Raw genomic sequence first — 23,151 nt, forward strand, 5'->3', positions numbered from 1 at the left:
GTAAGTATAAGTCTACATATGCAGCTAAATTACAGTGGCACTGAATCTAAATCACCAACTTGCTTTCAGTTCCCATTCGGAGTACTTTGATCAGCTCTCCCACTGGACTAGGTTTAAAGGCAGTGCCTGTGGTGCGGTACTGAGGCAGACGAGTGGTTATGATCTGGAATACACTGCGTGAAAGAGTGGTGGATGCAGAAGAGAATTGGATAAGTTCCTGAAGGAAAAAAAAAAAGTGCAGGGCTACGAGGAAAGGGCAGGGGAGCGGGGCTAGCTAAATTACTCTTGCAGACGGCTAGCACAGGCTGGACTTGCTAAATGGCCTCCTTCTGTGCTGTAATCATTCTGCGATTCCAGACCAGCCAGCACGTCCCAGGAGCAGTTGTTAGTCTTGGCAGCAAAGTCAGTCAGGTTAGGTTGCAGCAATTGCCTTTCATACCTTGAGCTCAGGCAGAGTATAAATGTATGAGCCCAATTTCCTTTCCCTAATCACCATCCAGTGACCCCCCAACCCCCCCATACTGGAAGTACTGCGTTGGTCAGGTTTGTGTATGACAGCCTTCAGTTAAATAACCTGCTGAAGCTCACTTTGTGCCCAGATGTGAAGATTGGTCACTTGGGTGAGATATCCTAGTTCAGGTGGCATCTATAAAACTGAAGCTCAGCAAGCCTTGAGGAGAAAATTTTGCCAAAAAAAAAAAATTTTCAGCACTTTGTAAAGTTAAAATGACAAGTGCTTGAAAACATCAGCGTCTCATTTTCAGTACACTTTGTGGATCACTTCAAGTAACGAGAATCACTGGTTGAAGGTTGGGAGCCGGGGTAACATGCGAGCACTCAGCAGGGCAGAGGGAATCTGGGAGTGCTGTAGGCCAGCAGGAGGAGAGAAAATGGTGGGTGGCAACATAGCTGCATTGTGCTTTCTGGAGTTGGTTCTTGAATGTGAATAGTGTATGTGGTTGGTGCAGATCACCTGGCAACGTGGACGAGTCATACAATGTTACATTCGTACAGCCATCAAACTTTTTTTTATATAAGCGCGTGTGTGTATCTAGAGATACAGAGAAAAATATTGATTTAGATATATAGATAAATGAACGCATATCAGTTCGAATAAGACACTTACTGGGTGACCTGTTAATGGTATTGGTGACTGCTGACAAAGTAGCCAGCATGAATAGAAGCCTCTGTCTCTATTTCTGTGCCCACATATGGTGAATCCAAAGTAACAGATGAGGAGAAAGCTCAGAGCAATAATGGAGGACAAGTTCCAATACTGTATTCTGTGCTTCATCAGCACATGCTGTAACTATGGACTGATGTGACTGCAATGTCTTCAGGCTTTGCTTTAAGGCATTTCTAGTGGGACAGAGCAATACTTTGGTGTATGCTCACTAATTTGCCATTTACCTATGCTCTGAAGCCAAAAGTAATAGGAGCCAGCTGAGAGATGTTTACTTGACACTTCTATACGTATTTGACAAGGGATGAGGAGAGATTGAAGCACTGCAGGATTGTTCTTTTAACAGATCATACTGCCCCAACCCACTTTTATATGTATATATATTTTTTAAATAGATGAACTAGAAGCAGGATAAAAATATTGTTTCTCCAAAGTGATGGACCTGACTCAACCTATTTTATAGGAACACGCCCAACCTCTGAGAGCAACTGTTGAAGTAATATTTGCCGTCTTATCTCGAGTTCTATATAGTGTTTTCAATCCTTAACATTAATTTATTTGTTTCCAGATAAACTACTATTTCATTGCTGTTAAAGGATCAGCAATTGAAGGTTGGGCTGTGATGTACTACATTACCCATCTGTAAGTAAATGATAGGTTGTTTGAATGAGGGGTGGGGTGATACTGATGGTAGAGCTCTGGGCTGCTATTCAGACAGCCTTGACTTGCCATTGAATGCTGTAATTCCCGGAGTTTGGTCTCTGTTCCTACTGTTGTTGTAGAGTTTGTCATGGCTCAGTGGGTAGCACTCTCGCCTCTGAGTCAGAAGGTCGTGGGTTCAATCCCACTCCAGAGACTTGAGCGCAAAAATCTAGGATGACACTCCAGGGCAGAACTGAGGGAGTGCTGTACCGTCTTTTGGGTGAGATGTGAAACTGAAGCTCGGTCTGCTTTCTCAGGAGGATGTAGCCGAGCCCACGGCACTATTTGAAGAAGAGCAGGGGAGTTGTTGCCAGTGTCTTGGCCAAGATTTATCCGTCGCATAACATAAGTGAAACAGATTATCTGGTCATTGCTGTTTGTTGGAGCTTGTTGTAGAACATAGAACATTACAGCGCAGTACAGGCCCTTCGGCCCTCGATGTTGCGCCGACCTGTGAAACCATCTGACCTACACTATTCCATTTTCATCCATATGTCTATCCAATGACCACTTAAATGCCCTTAAAGTTGGCGAGTCTACTACTGTTGCAGGCAGGGCGTTCCACGCCCCTACTACTCTCTGAGTAAAGAAACTGCCTCTGACATCTGTCCTATATCTATCACCCCTCAACTTAAAGCTATGTCCCCTCGTGTTTGCCATCACCATCCGAGGAAAAAGACGCTCACTATCCACCCTATCTAACCCTCTGATTATCTTATATGTCTCTATTAAGTCACCTTTCCTCCTCCTTCTCTGTAACGAAAACAACCTCAAGTCCCTCAGCCTTTCCTCGTAAGACCTTCCCTCCATACCAGGCAACATCCTAGTAAATCTCCTCTGCACCCTTTCCAAAGCTTCCACATCCTTCCTATAATGCGGTGACCAGAACTGCACGCAATACTCCAGGTGCGGTCTCACCAGAGTTTTGTACAGCTGCAGCATGACCACGTGGCTCTGAAACTCGATCCCCCTACTAATAAAAGCTAACACACCATATGCCGCCTTAACAGCCCTATTAACCTGGGTGGCAACTTTCAGGGATTTATATACCTGGACACCAAGATCTCTCTGCTCATCTACACTACCAAGAATCTTCCCATTAGCCCAGTACTCTGCATTCCTGTTACTCCTTCCAAAGTGAATCACCTCACACTTTTCCACATTAAACTCCATTTGCCATCTCTCAGCCCAGCTCTGCAGCCTATCTATGTCCCTCTGTACCCTACAACATCCTTCGGCACTATCCACAACTCCACCGACCTTCGTGTCATCCGCAAATTTACTAACCCACCCTTCTACACCCTCATCCAGGTCATTTATAAAAATGACAAACAGCAGGGGCCCCAAAACAGATCCTTGTGGTACACCGCTAGTAACTAAACTCCAGGATGAACATTTGCCATCAACCACCACCCTCTTCTTTCAGCTAGCCAATTTCTGATCCAAAGCACTAAATCACCTTCAATCCCATACTTCTGTATTTTCTGCAATAGCCTACCATGGGGAACCTTATCAAATGCCTTGCTGAAATCCATATACACCACTTCCATGGCTTTACCCTCATCCACCTGTTTGGTCACCTTCTCAAAAAACTCAGTAAGGTTTGTGAGGCACGACCTCCCCTTCACAAAACCGTGCTGACTATCTCTAATGAACTTATTCTTTTCAAGATGATTATAAATCCTATCTCTTATAACCTTTTCCAACATTTTACCCACGACCGAAGTAAGGCTCACAGGTCTATAATTACCAGGGCTGTCTCTACTCCCTTTCTTGAACAAGGGGACAACATTTGCTATCCTCCAGTCTTCCGGCACTATTCCTGTCGACAATGACGACATAAAGATCAAGGACAAAGGCTCTGCAATCTCCTCCCTGGCTTCCCAGAGAATCCTAGGATAAATCCCATCTGGCCCAGGGGACTTATCTATTTTCACACTTTCCAAAATTGCTAACACCTCCTCCTTGTGAACCTCAATCCCATCTAGCCTAGTAGTCTGTATCTCCGTATTCTCCTCGACAACATTTTCTTTCTCTACTGTAAATACTGACGCAAAATATTCATTTAACGCTTTCCCTATCTCCTCTGATTCCACACACAACTTCCCACTACTATCCTTGATTGGCCCTAATCTAACTCTAGTCATTCTTTTATTCCTGATATACCTATAGAAAGCCTTAGGGTTTTCCTTGATCCTATCCGCCAATGACTTCTCGTGTCCTCTCCTCGCTCTTCTTAGCTCTCCCTTTTAGATCCTTCCTGGCTAGCTTGTTAACTCTCAAGCGCCCTAACTGAGCCTTCACGTCTCATCCTAACATAAGCCGCCTTCTTCCTCTTGACAAGCGCTTCAACCTCTTTAGTAAACCACGGCTCCCTCGCTCGACAACTTCTTCCCTGCCTGACAGGTACATACTTATCAAGGACACGCAGTAGCCGCTCCCTGAATAAGCTCCACATTTCGATTGTGCCCATCCCCTGCAGTTTCCTTCCCCATCCTACGCATCCTAAATCTTGCCTAATCGCATCATAATTTCCTTTCCCCCAGCTATAATTCTTGCCCTGCGGTATACACCTGTCCCTGCCCATCGCTAAGGTAAACCGAACCGAATTGTGATCGCTATCACCAAAGTGCTCACCTACATCTAAATCTAACACCTGGCCGGGTTCATTACCCAGTACCGAATCCAATGTGGCATCGCCCCTGGTTGGCCTGTCTACATACTGTGTCAGAAAACCCTCCTGCACGCACTGGACAAAAACTGACCCATCTAAAGTACTCGAACTATAGTATTACCAGTCAATATTTGGAAAGTTAAAGTCCCCCATAACAACTACCCTGTTACTCTCGCTCCTGTCGAGAATCATCTTTGCTATCCTTTCCTCTACATCTCTGGAACTATTTGGAGGTCTATAGAAAACTCCCAACAGGGTGACCTCTCCTCTCCTGTTTCTAATCTCGGCCCATACTACCTCAGTAGACGAGTCCTCAAACGTCCTTTCTGCTGCCGTAGTACTCTCCTTGATTAACAATGCCACACCCCCCCCCTCTTTTACCATCTTCTCTGTTCTTACTGAAACATCTAAATCCCGGAACCTGCAACATCCATTCCTGTCCCTGCTCTACCCATGTCTCCGAAATGGCCACAACATCGAGATCCCAGGTACCAACCCATGCTGCAAGCTCACCCACCTTATTCCGGATGCTCCTGGCATTGAAGTAGACACACTTTAAACCAAGTTCTTGCTTGCCAGTGCCCTCTTGCGTCCTTGTAACCTTATCCCTGACCTCACTACTCTCAACATCCTGTACACTGGAACTACAATTTAGGTTCCCATCCCCCTGCTGAATTAGTTTAAACCCCCCAAATTCTGCCGTTTCCTGCATTACCACAGTGACCACATTTGGGAACAAAGTGGTTTGGGATGTTCTGAGGTTGTGAAAGGTGCGATATATAAATGCAAGTCTTTTATTCTTGTAACTAATGTGCAAATAGCTTTTTAAAAGGATGTTTCTCTTAAAGTGACTGTAACAATTTAAATAAACAGTATGTCTTACCTTGTTCCACAGATTGAAAGGTGCCTTGCTGTTTATTACTTTGGCTTTGATTGGTACAGGATGGGCCTTCGTAAAATATATCCTATCAGATAAAGACAAAAAGATCTTCATGATTGTGATTCCTTTGCAGGTAAAGAAATATAATGTGTGTGGTTTTGAGGACTGCAGTGGTATGTAGATGATGAAATTAATTCATGGCCTAATGCTTGAAAACATTGTGTGTTATAATTTTGAAATGTTACAAAGGAAATTGTTTCCTATGCCTTTATTTTTATTTTCCAATTCTTTTTCCTCAGAGCATTGACTCGGTACAGTTCCGCAGTCACTGGGCTGTCTGTTATCTTGTCAAATTGGTCATTTGTAAGCTACATACTGAGTGTCAATAGGATATTTCCCCATGAAGGGGAGCATAAAGGGGAATACCGATCTTGCCCAGTCATGTTGACTTGCCAGCAGGGCCCACTGGGCAGAGAGCAGCTGCCAGAATTGTTGGTGCCTTTTTTTCTTTTCACAACTGCTCGGTTTTCCCATCCTCTGTCAGTCAGCCCACCCTGGACACTGAAGACAGCTCTAACACCTTAAACCACTGTCCCTGTTGAGTCCACTAACTCATCACAGGGAATCAAATCAAGGACTTGGTGCTCTGCAGCACTCTGTACCACTACAGGCATTGCACCAGGCACATCCTGCCTTTGTAATGTAAACTGTCAAACTTGGTACTAGCCTGAACAAATATATCCGTTCCAAATTGATTAAAACCATTTCAGGGCAGCCATCCACTGGTGTCGAGGGCTGAAACTAATGTTCCAAAACCCCGTTGATCTCTTATTAAAATATTAGTTGTGAAAAATGCTCAGCTGATCAAGCTTTATGTTTTATATAAAGCATGATGAGTTGGATAAGAAATCTGCACTAATGCCATGCTGTTCAATTGCAGTTCTGTTGATTGAGCAGCGGCAATGACAAAAAGGTGGGTTTACATCAACAATTTTCTCCAAATGATAAGTTTCAAAAAGCGTTCCACTCCTGATTATCCCAAGGGAAGGATGTTGAACCCGTGTTGCCTGCTGATTCAAATGGACTTTAAGAATCCCATAACGCAACCGAACTGAAGAATGTGGAGGTCTTCTGGTGTCCTGACCAAGATTTCTGCATTAATCACCACCAGAAACCTAGGTTAACTGTCCAGTCATCTTGTGTCCACTGGTGTGGAATGATTGTCTCACTTAACTGCATAACAGTCAAACATGATAAAGTACTGTCTAAATCAAGCATTTTTATCTTGTTGTTTCCATGCTGTTCTTGTTTCCATACTCTATCGCTGGCAGAGGCATGGACTGGAATCGAGTGGTTAAAAATGTGAAACTGGGTTAAAAACAATTGGTTAAGAATAGGAGATGGAGGCTTTCTGTAAATAGAAATTTTCTTGGGCAATATAAACTGGGAGCCTCAAGGATCATTGTTGGGACCCGTGCTAATTGTATGTTTTACATAAAACATAACTGCTAGGACAAGATTATGCCAAGCAGAATGTCATATTTTCTGATGATGACAAAAGAGGTGAGATAAATGAGGAAAAATGCAACCAACTGAGAAGGATTTAAATCTTGTGAGTAACTGGCCCAGTAGTTGGCAGATGCAGTTCAATTTAGTGTTGTTGTTTGGGCTGTGCTCCTGCAGTGATGGCACCCAGCTCGACTGACCAATTGTACATAGGTTTCTCAGACCAGCTGCTGTGCAATAACTCATTCATTTAACCTTTTATTAAATAAAAATGGGTTAATATATACTGTGGGAGGGCAACGATGGAAGGTGCAGAAAAGTTAAATTCCTTTTGTTGTCTCCTTAAGGTGTTAGCAAATACAGCCTACATCATCATCGAATCGACTGAAGAGGGGACAAGCGAGTATGCCTTATGGAAGGAAATCCTGTTCCTCGTGGATCTTATTTGCTGTGGAGCGATCCTTTTTCCCGTTGTTTGGTAAAGATTCTTCATGAAGCTGTGGGGATTGATGACTTAGAGAAAACACATTCAAAAAAGTACAATATTTCCCACCTTGAACCTCTGTTTTCAAGTGATGTTATCCTGCACACCTTGCATGTAAAAGTGTTTCCCAATTTCACTCCCGAAAGATCTGGCTCTAATTTTTAGGTTATGTCCCCAAGTCTAGACTCCCCAACCAGCAGAAATAGTTTCTCTATTTACCCTATCAGATCCCTTTAATATTGATATGATCAAGGTGGGAGAAATGCACTGGTAATTCAGTCCCACTTCTCCACAGGTCACAGCAGATCAATGAATTTTCCCACCTACCGAAGAATAGCCAAGTAGACTCTATTTGTTCCCTCAGAATAAAGCACACCAACCAGGTTTTTTTAAACAACGACATTATTAGAAAAAAATAATAAGTCTTAACCACGAATGGGATATATCTATATAAGTTCCTTATTACCTTCATCCTCATGCACTTGCATATACATTAAAAAAAAATCAGTTAACCGGGAAAAAAGAGTTTTGGTTTGCAGCAGTTTCTTTGAATAGAAGGGATGATAAAATAAATCAGTTTGTCACATTCTGGTAGGAAATTCTTGGGTGAGGTGTCCCAGAGTCGAATAGCCAGATGCCACTCGAAGTCTCTCCACGCGAGGTTGATGGACAGTCTGTGATGGGTAGGCGGTCAAGCCAATTTGACGACAGCAGGCGTCACATAGGTCTTTCTGCAGGGAGCTACCAACAGGTCTGCTTTGGACTCACAGCAGCAGTAGAAGCTTTCCTCAAGTTCCAGGATTTCTTAAAACACAGGAGGAAACAAGAACCATAGTGGATGCAGGAAGTTTTCATAGATGGGAGGCAATAGGAATCTGCCACCTTTTCAAATACAGGGTTTCTTTTCAAGAGATGCAAGTTTCCTTGACAGAGAAAGGTCTTTTTCTGGGTCTTCCCCATTGATCTCCAGGCAGGTCAGAAACCGAATTTCAAATGCCTGCTCTTTGTCCAACTCGCTGTTTTTTCAAAATGGGTCCAAAATGAAAGCAAACCTTCCTGACCCAATCACATGACCAGACAGTGTCTCCCCTGTCATTCAAAGTGTTACTCTGAGGAGGTCAAAAACTCCCTGGCTGGCTTCTTTGAAATTGCTTGCTTTTGCTATTCTTGTATACAAAGTCAACATACAAAAATATCAGCTATTTGCAGATGTCCATATCCACTGAAAATCCTGTTTTTTTTTTTTAAAAAAACACACAGAATTCTAAGATTTTATAACAAAAATAAAACCTCTTGTCACAAATGTTGAAAACTTTGATCAAATAACCCTTCTCTTTTCCAGCCACTAGTCACATCCTGCCCATTATCTGTAAAGGAGTTTCAAGACATGTTATTAGCCAGAATAAATGACATACTGGTGTAGATGAAATGCTACAAGACAGAAATCATTTGTGCTGTGTATAAAATTAAAGTTGACTTAGATTTTCCCTTCATGATTTCACTGCCTTTATGGGCCCAAAGCTTAAAGTTTATAAGCTTTAAATGTTGACCAAAACTAAGAGGCTGCAACTATCAGGAAAGAGTTTTCTCCAGAAAAGTGAGTGAGGTGTGACCTCTTGGATATCTTTAAAATTGCAAAAAGGTTTGATTATGGGAGATGTGGAGAAGCTGTTTTTATGTGTGGAGGAGACCAAAACAAGAGGCCATAATTAGAAGATAGTCACTAATAAATCCGATAGGGAATTCAGGAGAAATTTGTTTACACAGAGAGTGATGAGAATGTGGTTGTGGTGAAGAGTGAATAGCATTTAAGGGGAAGTTAGTTGAGTACATGAGGGAGAAAGGAATCGAAGGATATGTTGATGAAGAGGAGTGGGAAGAGACTCGTGGACCATAAATTCTGGCGTAGATGTGTTGGTGGAATGTGCTGTATTCTCGATAGTATGTGAGAAGGAGAGAGAGCTGGATGTCATTTTGTCCCATTGCACAAGCTCCATTTGATGGCAGGAAATGGGTACTGCAATAGTGCAGTTCACTGATTCCTCGTGGGTCTTCTTGGAAACTTCATTTACGATTGTCTATATATCTTTTGCTACAATCAGGTGAGGAGGGATGGCAAGGCTTCCCTCTTCTTCCTCCCCTTGTTTGACCACAACAAGGTTTATTTCTTTTAAACAGTGGATGTGCTTACCAATTAAGTGAGTGTTTAACCCTTTATGGTGCTATGATCATAAAAGAATTAATTGTACAGGTTTTCTTGGGTTTAAATACGAAAGAAGTCAATTTATTGTACTTAAAAATAAAACCCGATCTAAGTAAAAAAAATAATAAACTATGCTCCAACTTTCACACACATGTATATATGTGTGTCTGAAAGTTGGAGCGTAGTTTATTATTTTTACTTAGATCAGGTTTTGGTTTTAAGTACAACCTCTTTCGTGTGAGTGTGTATACACACGCATACGTTAGCGTGATGAAGAGTAGATTAATTTGATTGGATTAGAGTCCAGAACAAATAAAAGTATATACAGTCTGTGGAGTCTGGTAATTCAGTTGTCTTCCACATGAACTCGTCCTGGAGTATCTGGCTGGTAGAGGTGGCCACCTGGTTCAGGGTTTTCTTAGAGACAGTGATGTAAATGGTTTTCTCCTTGGGGTCTCTGCAACAATGATAGATTTGGATGTTTTGCAGCCCACAGACAGGGCTCTAACTTAGACCATGCCCAGAGAGAGAGAGACTAACCGATCACTTGGGTCCTGCATTGGTTAAAACACTGAAGCTTGTCTGATGTATCTGAAAGCAATTCCAAGTTTGCACACACATGTAGAGACTGTCAAATGATTGTCTCAGTGTATTCTCGTTTGCACTTTAATGAGATCCAAGTCTAAGAATTTCAATCTATCTCTGGTCTTGTTTTCAGTGTTTACCCCTTGAGGTTCGTCTCCACTAGTGTTAATGTTTCAAGATGGCTCTGAATGTCTTGCTAATGAAAGTGATACCAGATAGTTCATGCAAACTGCTCAAGCCATTGTTCTGGATGAGCATTATTCAGACATGCGTCGCCACCTCAATACCTTGGAATGTGAGGTATTGCAATGCAAATTGCGGTGGCCATCTTAGCTGCTTTCTTTTTAAAAATTTACTTTAAGTTTCCAACTGATGAATTAAAAATCATCATTCAGCATAAGTACGTTCATGATACTGTGCTCTCAAAAAGCAGATCCATTTTGTGGACATGTGAATTGTTCAACGGGTAGTTAGTCCTGTTGAGGTCTGTCTCCTTCAGTCCCAGTCCTATGTGGAGTTGCCTCGAGTGCTTTCTGATAAGCCCAATATTCAAGTTGCCTGGATTTATGTACATTGCAAAAGATAATTCAGATTGTTGATTTTTTTTTTAATTTTTCAGGTCCATCAGGCACTTGCAGGAGGCCTCAAGCACAGATGGTAAAGGTAAGCTTGACGATGTCTGACCATTAAATGGAAGACGATAGCAGGTCATTCTTGACCTCAGTGAGTGAGTAACTCCATTCTTATTGATGCTATTTTAGAAAACTTGTGGCATTGAGTTGTAGGTGATACTACATTACTGTGTTACTTGTGTGGTACACTTCAACTTTTCTTTCCTTGCCATTTTTGTACATCCACGATTTTAATCACTCCACCATTGGTGGCTGCGCCCTCAGTTACTGGGGCCCTAAGCTCTGGAGTACTTTTCCAACACTTCTGTGCCTCTGCCTCGCTTACCTCCTTTGAGACACTCATTAAAACCTACTCTGACCAAGATTTAGGTCATCTGACCTAATATCTCCTTGTGTGCCTTGGTGTCATATTTTGTTTTCTAATGCTCCTGTGAAGTGCCTGGGGACATTTTATTACATTAAGAGGCTCTATATAAATATATGCTGGTTTTTTCCCCCCTCGTCTTGTAGCTTTGGCTCCTTGTTAGGGTATGGGTTCGCGGGCATCAGTTGCACTCTTGCACTTTGGTCCAAGCGCTCATTCTTCATGTGTGGGCTCTGATAGTGAGTCCCTAGCAGGATGTTGAACAGCTGTTCTTAGCAGGTGGCCACAGATGCATGCTTCCAGCAGATGTTGCTGATGGTGTGCTGAGGACACTTGTCCTTTCCTGCCTTAAACCAGGGACCCCGAGACCTTCTGCTGCCTTGGCCGAGATCAGCACAGAATAAAGCCTGAGGTTTTCCCGATCTGTGTGGCTCAGTTACTCAATCACTGAAGAGTTCTGATGCTCACAATTCATTTGTTATTGGGGTACCTATACCTTCCCCGTCCTTCCCCCAGCCTACCCCAAGACAGTGTGATTCTTCTTGAAACCTATTTAAAGTTTTTTTTTTTTAAATCAAGCTGCAGGAATGCTATTTCATCCTTTTCTCTGAACTCAAGTGGTAATGGACTAAAGCTCCATCTGTATATTAACCCAGGAAGGTTCCTATTCAAAGGCAGTTGTTATAAGAAATAGGAGCAGGAGTAGTCCATTCAGCCCCTCGAGCCTGCTCTGCCATTCTGTAAGGTCCACGGCTGATCTATCTCAACTCCGCTTTCCTGCCCTATTCAAATATTTCTGATTTCCCTTGGTGTCCAAAAATCTATCGACCTCAGTCTTAAATATACTCAACTGCTGAGCATCCACAGCCCTCTGGGGTCCAGTTTCCAAGATCACAGCCCTCTGAGTGAACAAGTCTCTCCTCATCTCAGTCCTCAATAGTCGCCCCTTTATCCTGAGACTAGTTCTCGACTCTCCAACCAGGGGAAACAGCCTCTCGGTGTTAAACGTGTCAAGCCCTCTAAAGAATTTTATATATCTCCATAAGATAAAGAAATTTTTAGTCCATTTGGTCTGATCATCCTGCAGTAGGAAGCCAATTTTCCTGCTCGTCATTGTGATTTATCAACACTGCATATGGTCTTGGAGTGGTTTGTGATGCCTTATAGCTGAGTATGGGACCAGTACCCACTGTGCATGCTCACTTGGAGAAGTTGCCACTCATGGACATGCACTGCAGTCCTAACCCTTTGTCCTTTGAGGAAAAAATGGTTACGGGGTGATTAGAGGTGTATTTTGCTGCATAACTGGGAAAATTATGGAACTAGTGTAATGAAGTCTGGATTTTGATCACTAATTTTACTCTTCCTCCTGATTTTATCTACAGCTGCAATGAATCTGGCCAAATTGAAACTCTTCAGGCATTTTTATGTCATGGTAGGTATATGTGCTGTGTTACTGTGTGAGATGCTGGGTATGTGTTTACTATGTGGATAAGTGTGTTTTCTTTTTATCGATTTTGTCCAGGAGTGCGAGAGAACTGCTTGACAGTCCCGGATGTGGGAGCAGTATTTAAATCTCAGATGGACAAACTTAAGTTTTATTGAGAGTGAGAGAAATGTTTGGCATGGGAGAGTTAATTCAGTTATTTGGAGGCAGGTTTCACAGTGCATGGGCACGGTGGTTCCATTTGAGTTTGCTGGAGTTAGAGGCCAAGGACATCATAGAGGAGGAGCTAGCCAACCTTAGCGGTGATAATTGTTTGTTAGTTAGATTTGAGCGACAAGTCCTTTTTTCCACCTTTTGTGGCGATGCTGATTAGTGATATTTTGTCTGAGTTTAGACCGATGATCTCATTGGGGGGGGGGGGGGGGCTGAATTTTATTAGCGCAGCGCGCTGTGAACTCGGCAGTCTTCTGACGTGGAAGCACCACCGCTGAGTCCCCGTGTTATTTTGCGTGGGGGTTCATTTGAATGGAAGGGGCAGAGCAGCTACACCCGATGACGTAGAGGGGGCAGCCACTCCATACCTGGCAATTGTATCCACTGCCGGCGTCATTTTTAAAGGGCTATAAGCCCTTAGGAAAAATGTTAATTTTTAGAGTGATATAATGGTGCGTTGTATGTCAAAAATTAAATAAATGCTGGAGGTCCTTTCCCATCTGCACCCCCCCCCCCCCCCCCCCCCCACCAAGCCCCAAATGTTTGTTTTTGGGGCAATATCAATAAAATTAAGTTTATTCCCAACCCGAATTGCCCCGCCCACCCCACCTTCTTAACGTTTTCCCTGCAGCCCCTTCCTACCATCCCCACAGCCAGTAAGGAGTCTTTTTCCCACTTTGTCGTTGAGTATATTTAACACTTGAGATCTTTAGCTTTTTGGACTCAAAGGGAATCAAAGGTTATGGGGATGGGGCAGGAAAGTGAAAATCAGACATGATCATATTGAATGGGTTAGGAAAGTTGTTCTTTTAAAAAAAAAAAATGTTTTTTTTTGAGGATTCGTGTGTTAGAATTATGGACATTGGTTTATTTGGGAAAACTGAAAAAACTCCATGGATTTTTTTTTTACAAGGGTCACTGAGAGGTCTTGTTTAAAAACAAACCTTTACTGGCTGTCACATGCCTTAAGCTCAATAAGCAACAGAAACCTTGGTGATTGGGGGAGATGTTTACAGAGAAGTGACCTGTCACGATTTATGATGGTCAGGGGGTCGCTGTTGGGATATTGTTTTGACTTTCTGGTTGGGGTGTGGCCTGTGTTAAAAAGCAGTTGACGATCAACCTGCCAAGGGAGAAACCCCCAGCTCATCTTTCCTGCACCTCTCCAAGATACCTGTGTCAGCTCCCCTTTCTCTACTTCTGAAAAACCTGCGAATCCAGAGTGGGACAACTGAAACCCCTGATGCCACATTTCTCCTGGGAAGTCTACTCCGCGATATCTCCAGAACAAACTGCTCCAGAAAAGATCCCAGTAATCTGTCTCCATGTGCCTGGATGCCCGACCAAAAGGGACAACTGACAACCTTCTAAATCATCTTTTTCTTCAAGAATTAACAAGTATTTGGCCAAAGTCGTTTTTTGTGGGTTTTTTTTGTCTAAGAGCTCTGCAGAGAAAATCTCTTTTTTTTTCAGTTAATGTATGTGTGTGTGGTGGAGGGGGGTGTGGGTTTTTAAAAAGGGAAGTTTCATATTTCAATCTGTGTGTTGATGCTTTGCTTCATTACTGGAAAAGTCTTTTTTGTAATAAATTGATGGTTTTGTTCTTTAGTGAAGAAATCTGGTTGGTGTATTTTATTCTGGGATAAAGAGTAGACTATTTGACCATATTGGTAACTGAGTAAACATTTAAATATACGTTGTGACCTGTGGAGAAGTGGAACTCAAAGACAGTGCACGCCTCTCACTTCGGACTTGACAAATGGTTGAGCAGGATCGAGGGGCCGTGTGACCTACTCCTTCTATTTCTCATGTTCTTGCGTTGTGTATTTGGGAGGTACACAGATGGTAAGTGGGCTGGAACATTGGAGGTCACTAGTCCACAATATTTATTCTGTGAATTCCATTTTTTCTTAATGTTTCTAAATTATTATTTTTTCTTTCACAGATTGTTTGTTACATATATTTCACCAGGATCATCGCTATTCTTCTTAAGTTCACAGTCCCGTTTCAGTGGCAGTGGATGTATAATGTAAGTAAGAGATGACCATCTAATGGTTGAGATCAGCACTGATTTGAGAGTTGTTGATTATTTATAAACTGGGGAAGGGAAGCAATGGCGCCAGTCTTAGTCTGACAGAGATGGAGGAACATTATCAGGAGGCAGTCCTTTGCCCCCAAGCTACTGGAAATGGGGATTTTGGATTTCAACTTTTCCAAATCTTGTCAAATGTCGTAAGCAAAGTTAATGTCATATAGATGTGTCCATTAGAAAACTTGGGTAGCAATTGTGTCTGTATTATGTTCTAAAATAGTGGGAAAAAAATGGAAATTACTATAAGGTTATTGAAAAGTTTAAACTTTTAAGATTTGGCTTGTAATTTTTTTTTTTTTACACTTCTGATTATCAATTTCTGTCCAGGGAGTATGGCCAATATGGGGGCTTGTTTTCTGCCTGATTTTCTTGCCAAGGAAAATAACAAGAATGGGTACTGCCTGTGCGGAGTTTGCAAGTTCTCCCTGTGACCGCGTGGGTTTCTGTCGGGTGCTCTGGTTTCCTCCCACAGCCAAAGACTTGCAGGTTGATAGGTAAATTGGCCATTGTAAATTGCCCCTAGTGTAGGTAGGTGGTAGGAGAGGATGGTGGGGATGTGGTAGGGAATATGAGATTAGTGTAGGATTAGTATAAATGGGTGGTTGTTGGTCGGCACAGACTCGGTGGGCCGAAGGGCCTGTTTCATTGCTCTATCTCTCAATAAAGAACGTCTCTAAGTATAAACTTTAATGATGACTTTAAAAAAAAAAATTGTTTACCGGGGAAGGAGCCGGCCGAAGGGAGTAAGTGGCAAGATCGGGAGCGATTGACTGAGGGAAGGTAGCGGCCAGGCGGGGAGCAGACAGGCATGGGAGGCAACAGTGAAGGGAAGCGCGATGGCAGGAGAGAGCAGGGTACTCTTGGGGATGGGATGGAGGCGGCGATCGCAGCCATTGAAGGGATTTGGGTTTAATTTGTTTTTTGTGATAAATTGAGCAGCGCCATCTTTAATACTGGCAGCTGGCTGAGACATCACAGACAGTTCAGTGGATGAGGCTGCATTTGCGCGTGTGCCAATACTGCACCACCTAGTGATCATGTCAGCAAATGCAGCCATAAGTTAAACCCAGAGTACCACTTTAAAATATGCAGGACAATGGTACCAGAAATTAAGCATATACATCTATGAGAAATACATTTAAATCAGATGCCAGAAGGAACTTTACACACAATCGGATAAACGTTTTGGTATAATCTGTACAGATAGGATAGTAGAGGCGGAGACTTTTGAGACTGGGAGTGTTGGGATACTAGAGAGACAAGCTTCACTGGGCCAAATATTATTTTAACGTCCATGATTTATATCACGTAAACATTAATATTTATTGAACACCTGACTACTGGGTGATTCCAAATGGATCTTCAATTTTCTAGGCTAAAAACCTGAGGATAGAGTTGCTGTTTTGGATGCAAATCTTGCTCAAAATTGCAGGTTTTCCAAAGTGAATTTATAGTTCAATTTTCTCCTCAAACTCATTTCATAATCGCAAACGTAAAATCTTCCGTCCACCAGCGCAACCAGGCAGCATAATAGAATGTAATTATTCTTCTTCCTTGCATTAAAATAATTCCCTGTCATATTTGAGTGAAAACTTGGGGCAGTTTTAATAGTACAGCTGAAAATGGTTTAACGCAACAAAAGATGTTTAATTGGAGTGTTTAGTCCACCACCTGTGCGTAAATCACTGCGAACCACACTGAGCCATTTAGTAGTTTCATTGGCGTGCAGTAGTCAGTTTCTTAGTAAATTAAATATTTAAAAAGTTTTATAACTCGTGCCTGTGCACATTTATTAAAAATCCCATCTTAATTTTAAGAGCCTTCTCGAAAAGTGCAGTCGGCAGAAACTCCCCATATTCGTTATTTTGATCTGGGTGCGGGGCTGTTTTGTGGGTGGGGCCATCTTCCACCATGATATTTACTAAGCTAGCATTAAAGGTTGTGGAAACTCGATTCACACTCTACCTAACATGCAGTAGAAGTTCCTCGAACCTTTACGCTAGTTTGGGCAATTTCTGGCAAATTGCGCTGGTGAAACTAGCAGAAGCTCTAGCCCCTGATCTTTTTGGTATTTTTATATCCTGTAATTTGTGCCATTTCCTTTTTTTTTAATTCTTAGTTTCTAGTGGAGGTGTCAACGTTGGTGTTCTTTGTACTGACTGGTTATAAGTTTCGACCAGCCTCCAACAACCCCTATCTACAGCTCCCACAGGACGAGGAGGATGTCACAATGGATGAAGTGTAAGTAACTGGACCTGCTCCCGGTAGCAGTTGGTCAGATATCATTGTCTGCATCAGTAACAACAGTTGGGCATTTCAGTGGCTTCTTTTGGGAGGGCAGAAGATTCAACAAGAAGAATTTTTCTTTTTGCACTAATGCACAACTTGGTGAATTTACAAGCCAGTTGAATTATCTGACACTGTGGTTCCTGTAACCTATCAAAATGCAACCAGTCTTAAGCCACAACCTACTCTTCCAATATCTCTTGACTTGTACTGTATTCTCTTCTCCCTACCTGTAGCGCTTGTCCTACTTTGTACCATCTTTTTAAATAGATAGTAAATCCTAACTCCAGAAAGGGCAGTGGAAGCAGATTCAACAGTAAACTTTCAAAAGGGAATTGGATAAATACTTGAAGGGGGAAGAATTAGCAGAGCTGTGGGGAAAGAGCAGAGGGACTGGGCTGAAAATGGGCAGCTCTTTCAAAGAGAGAGCACAGATGTGATGGACTGAATTAAAGGCAAAAGAACCCGACCAATCCACAGTGGACCCGAGCCCGACTCGGCCCGAGTTCCTCCAATTTTGCACTAAGCCCGACCCCACTCGACCCGACCCAACCATCCCTTTACTTAACTTCCGACTGGGAAGCTCCACGAAGCTGCAGCGCATAAGTGATGACGTCACTCGCTCACTGCACAAACTCAGTTTCGTCCCGGACTCCCAGTTCAGGTAAGTTTTATTTTTAATACTTACCGGCAGAGTATTTACCGTGTGTGTCCGGCCTGACCAGACCCGACCTGACTCGGAAAGCCAGATTCGGAAGATGGGCCGAACCTGACACATGTCGTCTGGTTCGGGTCAGGTAGCAGGCCTTTAGGCTGAATGGCCTCCTTCAGTGCTGTAAGATTGTATGATTCCCAAATATGTGCCTAGGATATCAAGTTACTGCAGTGGTAGAAATGTATGAAGAATAATAGGTTACATAGAATTCTATAGATCCGTTTTTGATTAATTTTTGTTTCTGAACATTCCTCATGCAGTATATATCTGTGTCATGCTAGGCCCCCACCTGCCAAGAATGAGGCACATTAATTTTGTCATGAACATTAATTTTAAATTGTTACTGGAGTGAAGAAAGGACTTATTAAACAGATCAGCCATGGCTGGAAAAGACATTTCCATATTAACAGATAGCAATTGGAAGGACAAAGGACCATTCCCTGACACATTCAACCCACAATAGACCTTGATCACCAGGTATTGTGTTTAAGAGGAGCTTTCCAGAGACTGCTAAGGCGATACAATCCAAGATGTGGTCAGACCAGTTAGTCACATAATTAAATTGCTTGGCAACCTGGGTTTTTCTGAATTGTACTAACAGTTTGAACTGAGAGTGTCTGTTTGCTCCTGGACTGAGAAGATCTCTCTCCTGTCTGCTCCCATCTCTTTCTGACAAGCCTTTGAATCCACTGAAGACACATGAACCCCAAGAGAGAAAAGTCTCCTACAGCGAACAAGGTTTAAGAACTGGGCCCCAACGAAAAGCAAGATCTACCTACGATCAAGGACTCTACAGTCAGCTCGAAGAACCGTAACAGCAACTCTTCAGATATTGCCTCAAACTTTTCCACTTTTTTTTCCTTCTCTTTTGTCTCTCTATTTGCATGTGTGTATCAAGTACGCACGCTAGCGTGGGCGCATCGTGTATTCGTAGGGGTTTACCGAGTTAGAGTTTAAGTTTAATAAATTTAAACTTTTCTTCTTTAAACCTAAGAAAACCTGTTTGTGCTGGTTTCTTTGCCTTATAATTGGAAAGCGGTGAACAAAGATTCACAAGGGGGAGCTAAAAACATGATGTGTTTAAAAATTAAACGCTGTTACGGTAAGACCAGGTGAAGGCTGAGAGGGAACCCTAGACACCTTTCTCAACTGGTCGTAACAGAAATTTGGGTGCTAGTGTCCAGATTTGTCCCACAGACAAATGAGAGAAATTGGAAGTTGGGAACAATTTGGCTTCCCAATCAAAAAAAAAAGCATGATTTCGGTTGCTGGTATAAAGGGCTCATCAATATGTGCTTTTCTTTAGACTGACTGGTTCAGGTTTGCTGGCGAGTGTAACCAGAGTGAAGAAGAGCAACCATGAGAGAGAACAAATTCGGGATTCCTCTGTATGAAACTTGGCTAGTTACCATGGAAACTAGGCCCACTTAGATCTCCACACACGGACATTGGGAGAAGGACCTTGTGCAGGAATTCTAAATGGGTAAAATGTGTCGGTAAATACTGTTGCAATTCCAGTTATATAACTGTCAGAAAGCAAATAAGTGTGACTGATTGACCTGTATATATGTAATACATATGAGATATATCTTTGTATAACCCGGTACATTGGACTACTCTCTTTCTGAACCTTAATGACCAATCTGTTGGTGTAAGTGGAAAGCAAAGCTTTGACTCACTGATGTGGCAGTTAAACTTAATTTATTATTTGAAGCAGTTTTTCTTTTAAATTTTTGTTACATCCACTCTAATGCTGCTGTCCTTTTCCCAGAATGACCGAGTGTTTTTTATCAGCTGATAGTCCCACCCTGTCTTACAGTCAACTGATAGGCGTGCACTTTATGATGTGGAATTACATTCCCTTAGCCTCTCCTTTTAAGACTTGTATCTTTTTGGGAATCCTGCACAAGCAAACAAGGTTACAAAGCTCTTTTGACTAGTTCAAAGGAACCATGGGCCTCAGCTTGTCAGTTGCTAGCCTAAATCCAGAGGCAAGATTCTTGTGTGGAAAGCCTGTATTGAAACATACCATCACACCGTGTGAGGTTGCACTTAATTTGTGGCAATTGTTGGCTGTTATTAGGAACACATCAGACCATTTTACTGATATTTTGCCTGCATCTAATAACTCTATTTTTGTTGATTTTATCAAATGTTGATCCTTTCTTTTGGGAGGGGAGTGGGTGTCAGAGGGAGAAGAGGAAACATGTTAAAAGTCCAACTTCTAAATACGTTTTATTGGACGTTGCTCAGTTCCAGAAGTAGAGCAGAGGTGCTTTTTTTTCTCCCACCTTGCATTCTCTCAGGTACTTGTGTATAAAATGCAGGCATACTTCGGCCAGGCATTGACTTTGTTTAACCCTCAAAGTGGCGCAAACTCAGTTTTACTCTTGATTTCCAGAGCATTGTTTAAAAATGATCTATTTTGTAATGTATTCATTTTTTTCGCTAACTTCAGTGCTGTATTGTGGAGAACTTTTGATTTGAGTTTCCTGTTCTCAAGAGGGTTTGAGTGCCACCATCTGACCGGTGTGATGAGGAAATGATAACTTGTATAACAATTGATGTTTATAAGAAAATTATATGTTGGTATAAATAGTTATATAATTTTCTTACAGCCCTGTGTAGAATATATATTAAACTTTTTATGCTTTTAAATTTGCAATCCCAGTGCTCAAATTATGGGATTCTTGAAGAATTGTTCATATTAATTTTGTTTTTTAACTGGGTTTTCCTTCTCCTAGTTTTGTATTCAATTTCCCCCCGCCACCCCACCCCCTCTGTGGTGTGTCTGCCTCTGTCTCTCTTTCTGCCTCTGTGCCTGTCTCTCTTGCTCCCCCCCCCCTCTCTCTCGCTCTCCCCTCTCTCTCTCTCAGCTCTCGCTCCCTCCCCCCCTCTCTCTCGGCTCACCCTCCTTTTTCCCCCCCCTCTCTCTGGCTCAACCCCCTCTCTCGCTCACCCTGTGCGTATCTCTGTCTGTGCCCCTCTCTACCGCTGTGTGTGTGTGTGCGCGCGCGCGCTTCTCTCTTGCACGTGTCACTCTCTCCTGCTGTGTATCTCCTCTGGTGCTGAAAGTTGTTGGGTCGCTATTCCATGGACACTGGCAGCCTTCCAAGTGACCATTCTTGTGTGAAGTTAGATAATGTTGGGTAGCTTGTTCGACCATGGAGTGGGTGGTTCTCACCAAACATCAACACGAGTGCCTTTTCCAGCAGTTTGCTTTGATGGTTACTTCTTGACCAAGATGGTAGCTGCCTCTGGCTGGCAATCTCAGCCACTGCGGCAGCATCACTACACCCTGTATCGTATACTCATAAGAAGCTATGCTGTCCTTGTGGAACAATTTACTGTGTAACAGCCAACCCAGACTTGTAGAGACAATGTAAAAGCAATAATCAATGACAGTTTCTAACTTAGCCCATTGTACATATTTGTTCTAGAACTTGGAAACCAATTTCAGTTATCTTTCCTTTTTTGGAGCCCAGAATTGTGAGATGCCTGCTGTGTATTTATTTTGTCCTTTACAAATAAGTTTATGCTTTAAAATAGTTCACCTTGGCTGTAACCAGGTTTTATTTTTAACAAAAATAAACTCCGCTGTATGCCACCAGATCAAGGCTCTGTCATTGCTGCTGTATCACTGGAGGTTTAAATAAGTCTGGAGTGAGAAATAAATGGCTTTGAAGCTATCTCGGGACCTATCTTGATCTGGTGCAAAACTCTATTTGTGGGTTGGCCGCCTGCTTTAGAAATCTCCTGATTCTCAATCCATTGAATCCAATGGAAAGGAACGTCAGCCAGTTCCTGTAATGGGCGCGAGAATCGCAGTCCTGGTTTTCTATCTGATCAAGTGGAAAATCTACAGCCCCCCCGTGTATACTTAAATAAGCAGCTTTCATTTTCAGAGTAAGGTGCATGCTTGGCTTTGTTGTCTATATTTTAAAGCATCTGCACACCAATTTATTTTCTAGACTGAGTTTTGAAATGTGCAATTTTATCTGAATTTATGGAAATTTTTTCCTATCATTTTTAAAACCGCAAATTAGTATTTTTCTTGTGGTGTTGAGATCCGTCTGCTTCTGTAATTTTAATCTGCTTTATTGCTGAAAGAAATTCATTCCGAGGCTGTAAATGACCAATTTTTTAAAATCTTGTTTTGAAGTTTGTTGCTGTGTGACTTGATTTTTGTTTTTCTCTTAACATTGTCTCATTATTCAAGAGTGTTGTTTTTCTCGTCCGTTTTCCTCAAGTGTCTATGAACAAGCCTTTCTTTTTAAGTTATTCATTCTCTGGATGTGACTGACATTAATTGCTCATCCCTAGTTTCACAGAAAAGGACGTGGCAACTGACCTTTTCTAGGGCCACTTCAGACAGCAGTTAAGAGTTAAGAAAATGTTAACAATGTTAAGAAACATGCATAGTCCCAGACCAGGTAAGGACAGAAGGTGTCCCTCTTTAAAGGATATTAGTGAACCAGTTGGGTTTTATTGACCAGTGCAATAGTTTTAAGGTAATTTTTACTGATGCCACCTTCAGATTGACTTGCAGATTTAAGAGAAAAAAAAAGTCTAAATTCAAATTTGCAGCCCCAAGGTGGGATTTGAAATCTTATTCTTAGAATCATAGAATGATACAACACAGAAGGAGGCCATTCGGCCCATCTCACCTGTGCCAGCTCTTTGGTAGAGTTATCCAATTACCCACAGCTGTGTAAATTAGTTCCTATCAGGTATGTATCCACTTCCCTTTTCAAAGTTACTATTGAATTAAATCAGGCAGCACATTCCAGATCACAACTTGCTGCGTTTTTTAAAAAAATCATCCCGTGTCCCTGCTGATTCTTTTGCCAATTATCTTTAAATCAGTGTCTAGTTAACAACCTCCTGCTAGTGGCAGCAGATTCTCCCTATTTACTCTATCAAAGTCCTTCATAATTTTGAACATCTCTGTTAAATCTCCCCTTAACCACCTCTGTTCTAAGGAGAATAACTCCCTCCCTAATGCAGAGGGCAACTGTACCATTTGGTTGATGTGGCTGAGTTCAGTAGAGTCATTTTATAGCACAGAAGGAGGCCATTCAGCCCATCGGGTCCATGCCGGCTCTCCACAGAGCTATCCAGTCAGTCCCACTCCTCCGCTCGATCCCTGTAGCACTGCAAGTTTATTTCCTTCAAGTGCCCATCC

The 23,151-nt window shown here is 42.3% G+C and overlaps 1 protein-coding gene across 2 annotated transcripts in view; it reads left to right on the forward strand.

Moving 5' to 3' along the window:
- LOC137355727 (protein GPR108-like) overlaps positions 1–22,132 on the forward strand; it is a 43,014-nt gene extending 20,882 nt beyond the window's left edge. For both annotated transcript variants that reach the window (XM_068021193.1, XM_068021194.1), the window contains exons 11-18: positions 1,752–1,825; positions 5,455–5,572; positions 7,293–7,423; positions 10,837–10,880; positions 12,599–12,648; positions 14,819–14,902; positions 17,085–17,206; positions 19,273–22,132. In XM_068021193.1, coding sequence (XP_067877294.1) covers positions 1,752–1,825; positions 5,455–5,572; positions 7,293–7,423; positions 10,837–10,880; positions 12,599–12,648; positions 14,819–14,902; positions 17,085–17,206; positions 19,273–19,360 — 711 coding nt within the window. In that variant the 3' untranslated portion in view covers positions 19,361–22,132. The remainder of the gene's footprint in view (positions 1–1,751; positions 1,826–5,454; positions 5,573–7,292; positions 7,424–10,836; positions 10,881–12,598; positions 12,649–14,818; positions 14,903–17,084; positions 17,207–19,272) is intronic.
- Positions 22,133–23,151: the final 1,019 nt, after the last annotated feature.

The sequence above is a fragment of the Heterodontus francisci genome, chromosome 43 (assembly GCF_036365525.1).
Source record: "Heterodontus francisci isolate sHetFra1 chromosome 43, sHetFra1.hap1, whole genome shotgun sequence".
Lineage (NCBI taxonomy): Eukaryota > Metazoa > Chordata > Chondrichthyes > Heterodontiformes > Heterodontidae > Heterodontus > Heterodontus francisci.